This window comes from Embiotoca jacksoni, unplaced genomic scaffold (assembly GCF_022577435.1).
Source record: "Embiotoca jacksoni isolate LCO1_2020_lvr unplaced genomic scaffold, fEmbJac1.0.p SCAF_15, whole genome shotgun sequence".
Lineage (NCBI taxonomy): Eukaryota > Metazoa > Chordata > Actinopteri > Embiotocidae > Embiotoca > Embiotoca jacksoni.
In genome coordinates this window covers 8,045,415-8,060,376 of record NW_027185285.1, presented here as the reverse complement: position 1 = coordinate 8,060,376, position 14,962 = coordinate 8,045,415, and the positions used below count along the sequence as shown (strand labels likewise).

The 14,962-nt window shown below is 42.4% G+C and overlaps 1 protein-coding gene across 1 annotated transcript; it reads left to right on the top strand.

Annotated features, from left to right (window-relative positions):
- Positions 1 to 407: 407 nt before the first annotated feature.
- On the top strand, positions 408 to 14,924 carry sgsm3 (small G protein signaling modulator 3). Its single transcript, XM_069149296.1, has 21 exons — positions 408 to 577; positions 6,146 to 6,233; positions 6,382 to 6,467; positions 6,751 to 6,814; positions 7,441 to 7,652; positions 7,778 to 7,885; positions 8,136 to 8,279; positions 8,487 to 8,682; positions 8,808 to 8,953; positions 9,516 to 9,740; positions 9,935 to 10,117; positions 10,323 to 10,478; positions 10,582 to 10,636; positions 10,720 to 10,769; positions 10,967 to 11,119; positions 11,227 to 11,297; positions 11,634 to 11,682; positions 11,886 to 11,971; positions 12,112 to 12,234; positions 12,537 to 12,597; positions 13,307 to 14,924. The coding sequence occupies exons 2-21, from the start codon at positions 6,227 to 6,229 to the stop codon at positions 13,388 to 13,390; spliced, it is 2,259 nt and encodes a 752-aa protein (XP_069005397.1). The 5' UTR covers positions 408 to 577; positions 6,146 to 6,226; the 3' UTR covers positions 13,391 to 14,924.
- The last annotated feature ends 38 nt before the right edge of the window (positions 14,925 to 14,962 follow it).

Genomic DNA, 14,962 nt, shown 5'->3' with positions numbered 1-14,962 from the left:
TTTAAAAACGTTGTCTCTGGCTCAAAGACAAAACAGCAACAACAACAAAATTGCACCAAAAACACAATTAAAAACTCTCAGCATCGACTCCGACTTCCATAACCAGCTGTTGGCTATAACGTCTTTGATTTTTTTTTTTTTAATTTTTTTTTATCTCACATTATGATTATTAATGTGCTGGATCGTGAGTTGGTTGTTTTTTTGGGGGGGGGCTGGGATGAATGAGGTGAGACGAAAAAAAAATAAAAAAATAAATGAATGAATGGAACAAACAACGCTGAACGTCGTGTGCTTGCGTCACCGATTTCTCTGCGGAAGGATATTCATTTTACGGAGAACCGAAGTTCCGGGGTCCGGAACTACTTCCCAATGATAGGAAAGAAACAGGGAAAACCTTTTTAAGGGGCGTAGGGATACGTGGGAGATACACGTCGCCGCTAGCAGGTGCACAACGTCGGGAAATCATAAATACGAGGCGAACGACGGTATAAGCATATGCTGCTTTCCCGTTTCCGACGACAAGAGGCACGTCCGCCATAAACCGTAAACTCCGTGCCTTTACTAGAATAATGTCACGGTAAGTTAACGCGAGTAGGCTGTGGATACCTGTTAGCTAAAAGCTACACGTAGCTTATGAGGCTACCAGCTGACAAGTCAGAGTGACTCCGTGAACGTCACGTTGGTCTCCGAGTCTGCGGGACTTTTATTTAAGACGTGGCTTATTATTTCAGAGCACCTTTTTGTGTAGCTTGTACATTCACGTAAAATGCAGCTACTGAAAAAAAAAAAAAAAAAAAAAAAACAGGATTGTTATTTTATCGTCTTTTAACTGCACCTGACGTCAGCTGTGGTTTGACGTCACGTTCATTCAACTCGTGTTCAACGTTATGCTTTGCGTACATTATGCAAGCAGAACTAAGCGAAACACCGAAACACGTCCAAGTAATGTAGTGTTTATATCACGTGTGTGCAACGTCAGCTTTTCAGCACGCCATCTGGAACAAAAATAACTAGTTTTAAGAATTGCATACGTAAAGCAGATTAATGCTGCGTCTGGATAAAGAGAAAACCTACAATGAAGTTGCACACCGACACGCCTTGCGATGCTTTTGTGTTCTTTAAACAATAATACCAGACAAAGAGGAGTCACTTGTTGCTTATGGAGAATATAGCTTTTGGTAGCGTAGACGGCTTTAAACCGGAAGGATCAGGGACGATGTCGCATGTGGTTGGAAAACTCATTTTCCTTTTCCCTGTTGACTGAGGTTTCCGCTTCTACTTTCAAGGGGATTTCCAATATCTCCTTGGATTTGAGGAAGTGACATTCCTGTTCACCACAAGTGGCACATGCCCAGTGTTTGTAATTCAGACTGAATGGATAGATGTGAGAGAAAGAGGGAGACGGAAAAACACAGTCTGCCAACGAGAGCGAAGTGCTGCCTGTCATTATTCAGCCAAAGCTAACTTGGCGGAGCTAAAAAAAAATAATAATAAAAAAAAAAAAAAGCAGCAATGCTCAGACATGCATGGCTGTGTAGGCAGGCATATGCATGAGAGGGGAACGTGAGTCATCAATGTTGTGGTTACTGTGAGGAACAACTGGAGGAGGTGTGAGAAGAGGAAGGGTTGGTTGGTTGGGCAGATTGACAGGGCATTACAAATTGATTGATTATAATAATGAGGGGGTAAAAAAAATAAATACACGGGATATGGGTGCCATGAAATTGTCAGTCTTTACACAAAATAGAACACGTGCCATTTCCACTGCGGTCCTTGATGGAAGATACAAGAACAGTCTTCAGCAAGTGACAAACGTGACAGTTTATCCACGCATCCTGGACAATACAAACAAAACAACAAAGACACGATAAACAATGCAATAAGAGGGGGGGGGGGATGAATTGGCACTAAATGGGTGGGTCCTGGCGCAATGCATCCCAACCAAAACAAAATCTGATAAAAATGGATTCTAGTCTGCTCCCAACACCAATTTTCTGTAGCAGTTTTATTCCTGTCCGCTCCATTAATTTCCTTCGAGGCTTTGGGAAACTTGTTCCATCAAACAGCCATTGACTAGAAAAAGGTTGCCTTGCCAGCAAGTGTTTAAAATCTGCAGGGTACGAAGTGAGTCAAGCTCCCCTAGTGACATAACTGTGCCCTTAATGCGGCAAAAATAATTAACAAGATATGCGGGCACATTCTTCAGAGCCGTACACATTTTAATCTGGTCCCCCGTCCTACACACCGAGCCAATCAACTCCTCTCAAAATGAGAGGAAACCAAGCGAGTGCTCACCAGTAGTCTCAAAACAATTCTGGCAGCCTCCATTCTGTGTCACCTTAAGTTCATTTGTAATCGCACGCGTCGTACTGAACACAACAGGAATAGACGAGTTGCACTGAATTGCAGCCAGTATTTTTGAAACCCCTAAATCCAAATATTTTGAGATCTAAACTAAAAAAAAAACAACTAAAAAAAAAACGTATCCAACGGTTAACCTTTTGTAAGTGCCTTCAAAACCACGTCTTCTCCAGATACATGGTTATCCAATATGCGTCCATGGTAACGAAGAGCTTTTTGTACTGGTGTAAAAGGAAGAGTTTTGACGGGCACACACTCTTGCCTTGTCTGTACAGGATGTAGCTCACGGCCTTCCTCGCAGCAGGTTGTTGACCCTCCAACACCGTGCGCAAACAGTGGTGAGCACAGCCACACCTCAACGACGGAAACCGTGTCCTTGTGTTGAGAGTAAGATGGAAAGACGGGTTTAGATGAGTCCTGTGATTTGGCTTATCCAGGGTGTCTCTGGAATTGGCAACCTTGGGAGAACAAGACTGTAACAAATATAATAATTATATTATGTCTTTTTTTTCCCTTTTTTTTTTTTCCATGCAAACGAGAGCAGTAATTGTATTAAATGGAGTGAGTTTTTTTTTTTTTTTTTCCAACCACGTCAGTGCTGTTTACTTCCTGACTGTTATAACTTTTTTCCTGCACAAGTTATAGATGTAACACCAAACATCATGTCACCAACTAAAATCAGTTGGTGCTTTCTCAGCCATTATTACTCATTTATTGTGAAGGCTACCCCATGTAACTGGACCGTCTGATGTGTATTAGGGTTGGGTGAGGTGGTGACATGTATTGTAAATTCAAATGAATTTGTTTCTGTACTGCGGTTGCTCTCCCTTCAATAGCGCTGGTTTTATTTGGACGTAGTGACGAATGAAACAAAGTTGCATGTGTTTTTTTGTTTTTTATTATTTTGAAATCAGTGATAATGTACAGATATAAACATTTTCTCAGCTAATTTCTATGGAACTATACTCTATCATAATATGTTGATTTTTGGCAAAGACCTTGATTGGTGAGTTTATTGTTTTGTTGTAGAAAAAAAAAAAATCTTCACCAGAGGCCAGTTGGTACAGGCCTTATCACACCAATATTGCAATTTTAACTTTAGGATAATAATTCATCAGCTGATATTTTATTTTACATGAACATTTTTGCTATTGAACTTGTCACAAAAGATTCACTAAGACCATTGATTTTACGATTGAACAATATTGGTCAAATTTGGAATATAACATAATGTAAAAAAAAAAAAAAATGTCTAATGCATAATTGAACTTGCAGCAATTTATTTTGCCCACATGCACCCAATACTACCATATATCTATGACGGAGTGCAGCAAATATAGGTTGGCCTTCATTGTTTTAGTCTTTCAAATTGTCAGAACTTTAACAAGATGAATCCCTTCGGGTCAAACTTGGCGTTTACTTTTGCTGTGGAATTTTGCATTAAGATTATCGATATGTGCAACAATTTACTGGGGGGGTGGGGGCTCTGTGACGTTTTTTCTTGGCAGGTGATTAAACCGTTAATGTTCTTGTAAGGGAGTAGCTCTGAAATCCCAGGACTCCCCTGAGCTGCACACAGAGCTTCCCTGAAAGCACTTGGCCATCCTCCAGACCTCAAATTGATTTCTCATCTCTCTTAAGTCCTAAATCCCCCTTCAGATGCCGCAAGCCCGCTGCTAGAGTGAATCACTTTGGCAGGGTATTTGCACACTGGTGAGCCTCTTTTTCAGGTTATGGTTTGTTATGCTGTTGTGTCCACTCGTGTATGTTGTGTGTAGTTTGCGGGTCCTTGCATTCCAAACGGTGTCGCCCTCTCACTGCGATCCTGTACACGTTTTTCTATACGGCGACCTGTTTTTTTTTTTACATTTGCATAATGATGTTCGTGCTGGATGGACTGGAACTGGGCGACTTGTAGAAATCTGCCGAGTTGTCATTGCCATGGACCAATCACCTGTAGAGAGCCACTTGATGCGAATGTGATAAATAGATATACAATATAAATATGTGACCCCTCTGCTCTATGGCTTGATTAATGTCAGCGGTTTGGCTCTCATTATTAGTGTTTATTCGTTGTGCTGCATTCTTTGACTCCGACTTTCAGCTTTAATGTGTGTTGACATGCAGCACATCATGTTTGCAGCTGTACAAGTCTATTGCTTTGCTCTAAATGGCGTACTTGGGTGCCAACACTCAGTATTTTGAGTGCGTTCACACTGTCCCGCGCAGAAAGAGTGAGCTACAAGTACCCAGATGTTGGACTTAAAACGGTCCAAAAAAACCCACGTGTGAAAGGCTGTACGCTTTTCACCCTGAACAGTCGCCATCTCGGCTGCGTAGAGGAAGACACAAGACCCTTTAGGTACAGAATTTTCAAATGAGGGTGTCTGAGGAAGCTGCAGCTGTTGCTGAACACCTCACTAAAGTGTTTATTTTCCACTAAGTACTGCCACACCGCTGCTGGACAGAAGCCGTCGGTGTACAAAATGGACTGTGTTACATAGAGGGCACGAGAACCCGTTCATTTCTGGGTAAAGTAATAAAAGCTGCAGATATGTTTGAGACAACACTACCCTGTCAAAATGCAAGTACTACACAAGTAAGAGTCCTAACATGTAAAAGCGCTATTTGTTAGTGCGCCAAGCGAAGCGTGTCATTTGGAACGCGGCGCTTAATCATCCCAAGTGCATCGAGTTCAGAGGCCTTTCAGCCAGGTTGGCTAAATTGAAGTTATATGAAATGGTTTCATTTTACTGTAATGTCGAAAGGCAATGTAGGTGCCATGCCAGCATTTGAATGTTGCAGACATAGGGCACTGCTGGTCCTCAGCCACAGCCCCGCAAAGCTGCACAGTAGTTAGAGCTTTGTACCCACAGCGAGAAGAGATTATGGTAATTGTCTCGACAATGGTGTAGGAGGTTGGGCCTTTTCATTAATGTATTCGCTGTTCTAATTAATCAAGTGGTGAAATTCTACAAAAATACTAAAAGACTACTAATGAATGTACAAGAGTCCCCATTCAACAATAAGATGTAATTCTTGTAGAGTAAATGCTGTTCACTAGATGGAAAAATGTGAGTACTGAGTGGACTCTTTGTTATTGACTTCTAGTTAAATGTCCTCTCTGTTTTCTCACAGAATGTTTGTTAATTTTGCCCCAAAACCTGTACTCGCATGACATGCGCACACACACAAAGTTATTTAGATAATTAGCCTCTGGTAGATTCAGCAGTCATATGGCCTCGAGTACAGACACAAGAATGTCCTTTGTCTCTCAGTATCTTCTCTCTCTCTCACTTTAAATGTGCAGAAAATCGGAATCTGCTAGAAGTTATTGGTAGAAGGAGACGCACTGCCTCGATGCACCAATGTTGGGACTGGAGACGACTCGGTTTCTTCACTGGCAGAATTTTTGAGGAATAGGGGCAGTTCCTTTTCAGAGGTAAGGGTTGTTGGGTTTAGATAGGATACATTATGTTTCAGTACCAAGAAAAGAAACTGAAGGAAAACCATACTGTCAGAAGGACTTGAAAGGATTGCCACTGAAACGACTCCAGAACCACAATCAAATACCTCATCGGCATTAACAATGTGGTTGACAAAGACCCTTTATCATGAGCGCGGTGCTGTGTCAGGAGATTTACTGACAAACGCGTGGAGCACTGTCATCTGGAAAATGTTGGGTTTCTGTGTCTTTCTTAAGGACGCATCGATTTGCTGCTACGACGAGCCAGAAATTGTACCGCTAACCTGTTCTTTTCCTCTTGTTTTATCTTTTCTCCAGAGTGGCTGTCAGCTGATGTGCTTTTCTCCAGTGTGACTGCAGTCTCTCCACACTGAAGCTATTCACTCTGCTATCAACAACATGTCAGGTGCAGACTTGCTACATTTTCGGTCGAGTTCGAAAAGATCACAATTTGAAGAGATGTTTCTAAATGTGCTTGTGGGGTCTCTGTAAGGCTTTTTATGCATCTGACTCTATTCACCGTTTCTAATATATGACCTTTTTCTCCGTCTCAGGTACCTACACACCAGCCCCCGGTGGGCCCTTCTCTGCTCTCACCCCGAGCATGTGGCCCCAGGACATTTTGGTCAAGTACCATCAAGTAAGACTGTTGATTTAACACGTTGTCAAAACGACCTTCTTTCGAGAAACTGAACACGTCAACTCGCAGGATAGCAGAAAATAAGTTTACAAGCTGTGACACGTGTGCATAGCATGATGCAACGTAAAGACAAACAAAAACGCCACTGCAGCTTTGTCTTCACGTTCCACTGTGACATCATGTGGTCTGTTGTTTGTCAGCAGACATGTAACCATTTCCTGCAGGTTCTTTCATTGTCATCTGTCCACGAATGAAATTCATGTTACTATTTCTGTCTCGACAGAAAGACCCATCAGAACAGCTTGAACTCCAGTATGATGACTTTGGCTTCAGGGTGGACACTGAGGGTATGCTGTTCACATACACACACACACACACACACACTTTTGTCTGTGCTCCTTTTTTTTTTTTTTTTTTTTTTTTTTTTTTTTTTTTTTTTTTACCACTTGCACAATTTTTGAATCTTGGTCAAGAAAAATAAAAACTTCATATCTAATTATAGTGGCTGCATTATGCTCATAGATTGAGTGCATGTGATCTCAGTCATTTTTCCAATTAGCATGAAAACATTCTTTTGTAGGCTTGTGTGCCGGTTCTGTGCTTAATTATAAAATATATATTCCAGCAGCAGTATATTTTTGACATTCAGCTATTTGTTGAAAGTTTTAATGTAGATTGTTAGTGATAAATAGTTAACATACACACCACAAGTACTGTGTATGCCTTTCATTAAGGGACTTGTGGTTTTGCCTTAGTCATTTAGCCACTTTCGTGTATGTTTTTATGACTCAAAATGAGTTTTCCTCTTTCCTTTCATGTCTCTTTCAAGCTTGGTTGCACTAAAATTGCAGTCCCTATCTTTTTCACCCTCCTTAATTTAAGCGGTTGCATGGTACTAACCAGAGCTGATATTGTGATTGCAAGAAAGACAAACGCTGCTAAACCTCGACCTTTTTCCTCTCTCCTCCCTCAGATGGTGAGGAGCCCAGGCCCTGGCAGGGCACTGAGGGCTCACCCCAGCGTGAGGACCCCCAGCAGAGACTGCGCTGGCAGGCCCACCTGGAATTCACCCACAACCACACAGTGGGTGACCTAACCTGGGAGCTCATCGATCCCGTCCTCCCACGCTCTGAGCGTCTGCGTACCCTGGTGCTAGGTGGAATACCTCACAGCATGAGGCCACAGGTGAGTAGACTTTCACAGCTGTGGTGAACTACTTAAGTGCTAAAATACAGCCAACAAGGGGATTTATATGTGATATTTGTCTCCAAGGAGACACAATAACCTTTTGATGATGTTCTGTCTGCTAGCTATGGATGCGTCTGTCAGGAGCCCTGCAAAAGAAGAGGACCTCTGAGATCTCCTACAAAGAAATCATCAAGAACAGCTCAAATGATGATACCACTACTGCCAAACAGGTAAAATCACTTGCCAAGTGTGTACGTGCACGTATGTGTGCCCGCAAACACAACTTGTTTGCTATTAAAGTACAAAGACTTTTGCCTAAATGGAGTCCAAAAATATATACTAATGTGTTTGTAGATTTAGGAAAGCCATAAAGCACGGCCATGATGTTATAATGCTGTTCAGTGGGCGGTATCTCTCACAATTAATAAAATAAAAAAAAAGAACTGATGTGATGGTCTCTTCTTTACATTTGTCCCTCAGATAGAGAAGGACCTGTTACGGACAATGCCAACCAATGCGTGTTTCAACACTATGACCAGTGTTGGGGTGCCAAGGCTGAGACGGGTACTGAGAGGCCTGGCCTGGCTCTACCCAGACATCGGGTACTGTCAAGGCACTGGCATGGTAAGAACACGTACATGCAGGGCCGACCTCAACAACTACACCACACCAGGCAGCTGACTCGGCATGTATACATTCCCTCCCACTTTCACTTCCTAAACTGTTCACTTGTAGTTGCACCGGTCATCGTATTTATATTCGTCTTTTCCATCGTCACTTCCCTCCTTTTCACCGTCTCTTTTCTCCACGTCTTTGTCTTCATCCATGTAGGTGGCTTCCTGTCTGCTGCTCTTTCTTGAGGAGGAGGATTCGCTCTGGATGATGTGTGCCCTGATCGAAGACCTCCTTCCTCCATCCTACTTCTCCTCTACTCTGCTGGGCGTCCAAACGGACCAGAGGGTTCTCCGCCAACTTATTGTTCAGTACCTGCCAGCCCTTGACCAACTTCTGCAGGAACATGACATAGGTAAGGACGCTTTTTTTTTTTTTTTTTTTTTGGTGAACTACATCTTCTGAATTGAATGATGGATCGAACGAGTATAAGCTGTACATTGTATTCAGTGTGCAACGCCCTTCTTTTTATACATCCAGAGTTGTCGCTGATCACACTGCACTGGTTCCTGACATCATTTGCCAGTGTGGTGGACATCCGTCTGCTGCTCAGGATCTGGGATCTGCTCTTCTATCAGGGCTCACTGGTGCTCTTCCAGGTCACACTGGGCATGCTCAAGATCAAGGTAGTCATACTCCTCCACCCACTTCTTGAGCCCGACCATAGACTGTTTATAAAAGTGAACGTAGTGTCCGGGTCTGAAAAGTGAGGCCAATGCAGAAGGCTGTTGGCTCCAAAGACCTTCTGGCTCCATGGACTCCAATTTAATTTATCTAATGAATTACAAAGTCAATAAATCTTTTCAAAAAGTCACATTGTGTCATTTGCAAAGTCAACAATGGCCAAAATCCAAAATTGAGGCTCCATAACGTCAGTTCACAAACCAGTGGGTAAAGTCTGGGTGGGTTGGTCTCGACAGCTTGAAAGAGTTTATAATATGCTGTGATGCTTTGGAGAAGGTTAATTTATGTCAGCCATTCAGTGTGTGCAGTCACCTATTTGATTTTCTTTGGATAAAAGATGATGATGCTGCTGAGCAATTACAGCAATTAATGTCAACAGACATCCACTACTCCAGATGGAAATCATTCCCACACCAACTGTTCACCAGCAATTCCCATCCTATTCTTGATATGAGCTCTTTATGTCGAGTATTCATCTTTATGAAATGTGCTTCATGACTCCAGGAGGAGGAGCTCGTATCATCAGAGAACTCTGCATCCATTTTTAACACTCTGTCGGACCTGCCGAGCCAGCTGAGAGATGGGCCTGCAGTTCTCGGGGAGGCTATGAGGCTAGCAGGCTCACTATCGCAGGAAACTCTAGAAGCTCACCGACACAAGCACCTCGCCTACATCCTAAATGAACAGGCGCAGCTCAACAACACGACACTCAACACCAACCTCAACAAGGTCAGTCACTGTTGTCTTGGTAAAGTTACTCTGTGCTTACATGTCAAACGATTTTGTCAAGTGATGTCCAGTCACATGATTTGGACACATCGGTGTGTGTGTGTGTGTGTGTGTGTGTGTGTCCATTTTGAAAAAGCTTTTATGAAAGACAGGAGAAAAGTTAAAGAATTGTTCCTGTGTTTGTTTTTGTTCAGGCGGTGAGGAGACAGTCTCTGCGCAGGAAGTCCACCCTGAGCTCCTTGTTATTTGGGGAGGACGAGGCAGAAGCCCTCAAGTCCAAGAACATTAAGCAGACAGAGCTGGTGGCCGCCCTGCGAGAGGCCATCACTCGCACTGCAGAGCACTTCCACTGTCTGGACCCACGCCACTCCAGCACTGTGAGTTCACACGCTGCAACACAGAAACACTGTTGTGAATTATGAATTGATCATTTATGGAGACATACTTCCATCTGCTGGCAAGTCAGCCCAAATGATTTGAAACCATTTCAAGATTGGAATACTCTCAAATTGTAGAATATATTTTGGATACCTCCGTCCATTTCATCTGTTTTGACTTCATCTCCTCTCCCGCCTCTTTTAGGACCTGACCCCCGACTACTCCATGGAGAGCCACCAGCGAGATCACGAAACCTTTCTCATGGTGTCTCGTAACCGACGGAGACGGGCGAAGGCTTTGCTGGACTTTGAGCGGCATGACGACGACGAGCTGGGCTTCAGAAAGAATGACATCATCACTGTGAGTCATGACTTTCCCACCAAAGAGAAGACGACTTCTCCTTTCGTACGCGCAACCTCACGCCTGACTCTTATTGCACTGTGTTTTCGTCTTTCTCTCTCAGATCATGTCACAGAAGGATGAACACTGTTGGGTTGGTGAGCTCAATGGTCTCAGAGGTGCGTGTGTTTATGTATAAACATCAACTGTTGCCATCTGATTCACTATCATCTGTCTTAACACACATTTTCTGTGGCAACAGGTTGGTTTCCAGCAAAGTTTGTGGAGATTCTAGATGAAAGAAGCAAAGAGGTACGATGCAGTTTTCCGCTTAATGAGGCCACGTGCTATTAAATAGTCTGATTTGCCCTGCAGTTCTTCACAATGTTAAATGCCACGTACTATTTGTCAGTTTCTATCTTCGTTTCCTCCTTCGCCCCTTCCAGTGTCCTCCGGTATTAATTCACGGTGTCCTAAATATTGACCGGTGGTCCCTTGTCTGTCCCCAGTACTCACTAGCGGGTGATGACTCTGTGACAGAGGCAGTGACAGACCTGGCCAGGGGAACTCTGTGTCCATCTCTCAAGGCCATCTTTCAGCACGGACTTAAGAAACCATCTATACTTGGGGGGCCCTGTCACCCTTGGTTATTCATAGAGGAGGTAGGAGTTTCTTTAATTATTATTACTATTATTCATAATAGCATCATATTTCACACAGTTTGTATCATTCATATTATTCTATCTTGTGGTTTTTTTCTTTGTCTCAGGCGGCCAGCAGGGAGGTAGAGAGGGACTTCAACTCTGTCTACTCCAGACTGGTGCTGTGTAAAACCTACAGGTAAAACACATGCACACACATACACACACGCACACACACACACACACACACACACACACACACACACACACGCACACATTGTGGTCTGTTTTGTTAATCACATGCCCTCCGGGTGCAGTCAGGGATGCACATGACTTTCATTTGCAGTGGATGGAAACAAAGACAAACAAACAAACATCAAGAGACGTTTACTATCTGTTCAGAACATAAATGGGAAACTTACCTTGTCTTGTTAGGATGCGAAATCCAGTTTGGAAGTGAACGTAACGGATTTTTTAAAATTTGAACACAGTCCAATAATATAACTAACAACTCATTGTCTTTGGCATTTACCAGGTTAGATGAAGATGGCAAAGTGCTAACGCCAGAGGAGCTGCTGTACAGAGTGAGTAAACGGCTCATCAATTACTCTCAGAATTGTTTGAGCTCAACATAAAGATGAGAAATATTTCAGATCTTTTCCGTTTTTATTGACATGCAAATATGTCCCAACTGCCAGCAATAAGAGCAGTGTCTCTAAATTCATCTTGTCGTTACGAAGATGAGTGGGCAGTACATACATGAGCGCCCTCTGTCTGCTGTTCTCAGGCGGTGCAGTCAGTCAACATGAGCCACGACTCGGCACACGCTCAGATGGACGTCAAGTTCAGGTCTCTTGTCTGCGTTGGGCTGAAGTGAGTTCTGACGCGCACACAAAGAATGGAAATAAATCAGTCGGTGTTTACGAGTTATCGGAGTTCAGTCCTTTTTTTAAAATGTGAGTATGTGTGAAACATACTCACTCTGTTTGGTTCTTCACGTCTTGTCTGTCCAGTGAGCAAGTGCTGCATCTATGGTTGGAGGTGTTGTGCTCCAGCATGGCTGCTGTAGAGAAGTGGTATCATCCGTGGTCATTTCTTCGCAGTCCTGGATGGGTACAGATCAAGTGTGAGCTCAGGTAATAAACACACACACACACACGCACACACCACACCAAACAAATCCGTGATGGTGACATGGGTTAAGCTGCTTACAAACGCAATACTGAATTCTTGAAGATGGCAGGACATTTTAAATGTAATGCATCTTATCTACCCGCTATCTTTTTATGTGCCACACGTAATCCAGTAGTTCAAAAAATATCAGTTAATATGTAAAAGGCTTAAAGAACAAAACTTCAACTAAAGGGGAAGGCGTATTTTAATGACGACATATGATTCGACCAATGAAATGAATAAGGATCACTTCTTGTCTCCTCAGGGTCCTATCAAAGTTTGCCTTCAGTCTCTCCCAAGATTGTGAGCTACCTGACAAGAAAGAGGTGAGTCAAGATGATCGCAGCCTCCCGTAAGCTGTTTCACAAATCCTCTATTCTGACAGCAGAAGTTATGGATGTGCTGGTTCAGCGTCACCTCTTTAGTTGGGATGTCTCGGCAACGTGTCCCATAGAGTACGAGACTGTTGACGCTGCAGTATAGCCATTAGTTAAGACTTACTTCACTTATCTGTGGATTTGAGATGTTGTTATCCTGTCGCACATCAGCTCACACTCATCGGTCGTCTTTACATTTTGTGAGTGAGGCGACGCTTCTTTAAAGGAGACTCGTAGAATTATTCTGCTTCTTGTTGCCTTAGCCTGTTTAGTACAATTGGTCTTTTTGTTACGGAAGACAATTTGTCACAGAAGGGGAAAAAACAAAGTTGTAGATAATAACATGAATTATTTGGCTGCTTCAGTCTCAATCAGGACTTCCTGGGACATTAGAATAGGACAAAATCCAGAGTTGATGTCATTAGTAACGCCTGTGCTTTTCCTACTTTTGACAAAACTTTTTCAGTGTGTTGACATTTTAAATCGCCTCTGGCCAGACTGATTAAGCTGGGGGGTTTTTTTCCGCATCATCAGACAAAGTCTCATGTTATTGGTGTTTGGTCCAAAGGGCAAACATGTTTTGTGGAGTTTTTCTGTGTGGCGTGTTATTGGTTTTGTCTCGAAGGTAAAGTTGACCACCCTCCATTGTGTTCCCCAGGAGAAGGAGCAGAAACCACTGAAAGAGGGAGTGCAGGACATGTTGGTGAAACATCACCTCTTCAGCTGGGACATTGACGGCTAGACGCACATCAGAAATGGCTGAAACCTCCCCTTTTCCTGTGTGTCCGTGTATACTTGATGTCTCCTCACCTGTTTCTTACAGACTGTCAATCCTAACTTCAGCACCATTGTCTGCTTCACTGACCCCATTATCATCCGTCAGCTTCGGACGACGGGAACACAAGACAATGACTGAAACTCAGTCGTCATAAACTGGTTTGTATGTGCTGATGTCTGTACGTACACTACGGTGCATACTTTATTTTTTATTCATACCCAGAATAGGAGGTTTCACTACAAGCTTAAAAAGTACACATCTATACATGTGAAACACTCCTGTACTACAGAATAGTGTGTAGCCTTGGGACTGGAGCACAAGGTGAGTCCCGACAGTAAGTATTTCTTCAGTACTTGCTACTCCGGCTATAGAGCTTCTCATAGTTAACTGGGGTTTTTGTTTTTCTGTGTGTAGGAGTGATTACTCTCTTGCACTGCCTGCGTGTCTACACTAAACGCAATGCGAGATGATCATCATAACAAACACTGTGTTTTAACATGGTCCTGTAGATTCCACGTGACCCTGTCAAAACCCCCTAATTAACACCGAACGAGAGCATTCCTAAACATGAAGCTGTAAACGTACCGACTATTTTTGAGGAGAATGCTACTTACCTCAACGTCCTGAATTCCACATTATATTTCATTACTTTTGTTGCACATGCCGAGTAAAGCCTTTTCAGATGGTGATGTACAAAAACTATGGGTCTGTGTGCTACCTTCAGAGCAGGAGTGAAACAGTAGTGTGATATAATGTACATGAAACAGATAGTTTTGTGTTACATAAATATATGTTACATAATATATATATACAGTATATATGATCTATACTTTGTAATGGTTTTTTTTTTTGTATATGGACACATTTGTTGCTTGTAACTACATGTATCCTTTCAAGTTGAAGCAATTGATCCCGAGTTGACACTATTTCCAAACTGATCTTTAGCTTTGACTTCAAATTGCATATACATAAAAAAAAAAAAAGTGTATTTCTGTTGAGTATTCTGCGATACATAGGAAATATTTCTTAACTTGTGTTTATCTTGTTACATTTTTACCTGGACAGTTTTTCCATCCAACTTTTTTTTTTTTTTTTCCAGCCTAACAGTAATTTTGTTGTATTGATTGTTATTCCTGCCAAGCTGAGCAGATTGAATTTTTTTTTTTTGTTTTTTTTTTTTTTAAACTTTCATTGCTATATTTCACTTCTCTTTGTGCAGAAAACACAACCAACTGGGTTTACTTGACTGTAGCTACTGTATCTTGTGTAAATGACACAATCTTGACTGTCAAAAGATTAAATCCCAAGGAGAGTCTACTTAAAGAAAATCTAGCTTAACAGTTGCCACTTTATACACGTTACATGTGAAACTCAAAGACCTCACAACAGCACTCTGAAACCTGCTGCACGGAAACGGTTACAGTACATCGAAGGAAGAGAACATGATAAACGTGTTGAAAAGCCTTTCCTCCTACTGCTGAATTAACCCAAGCCGAGAAATATTGTCACAGGTTCTGGTTGTCTAATGACTATTGG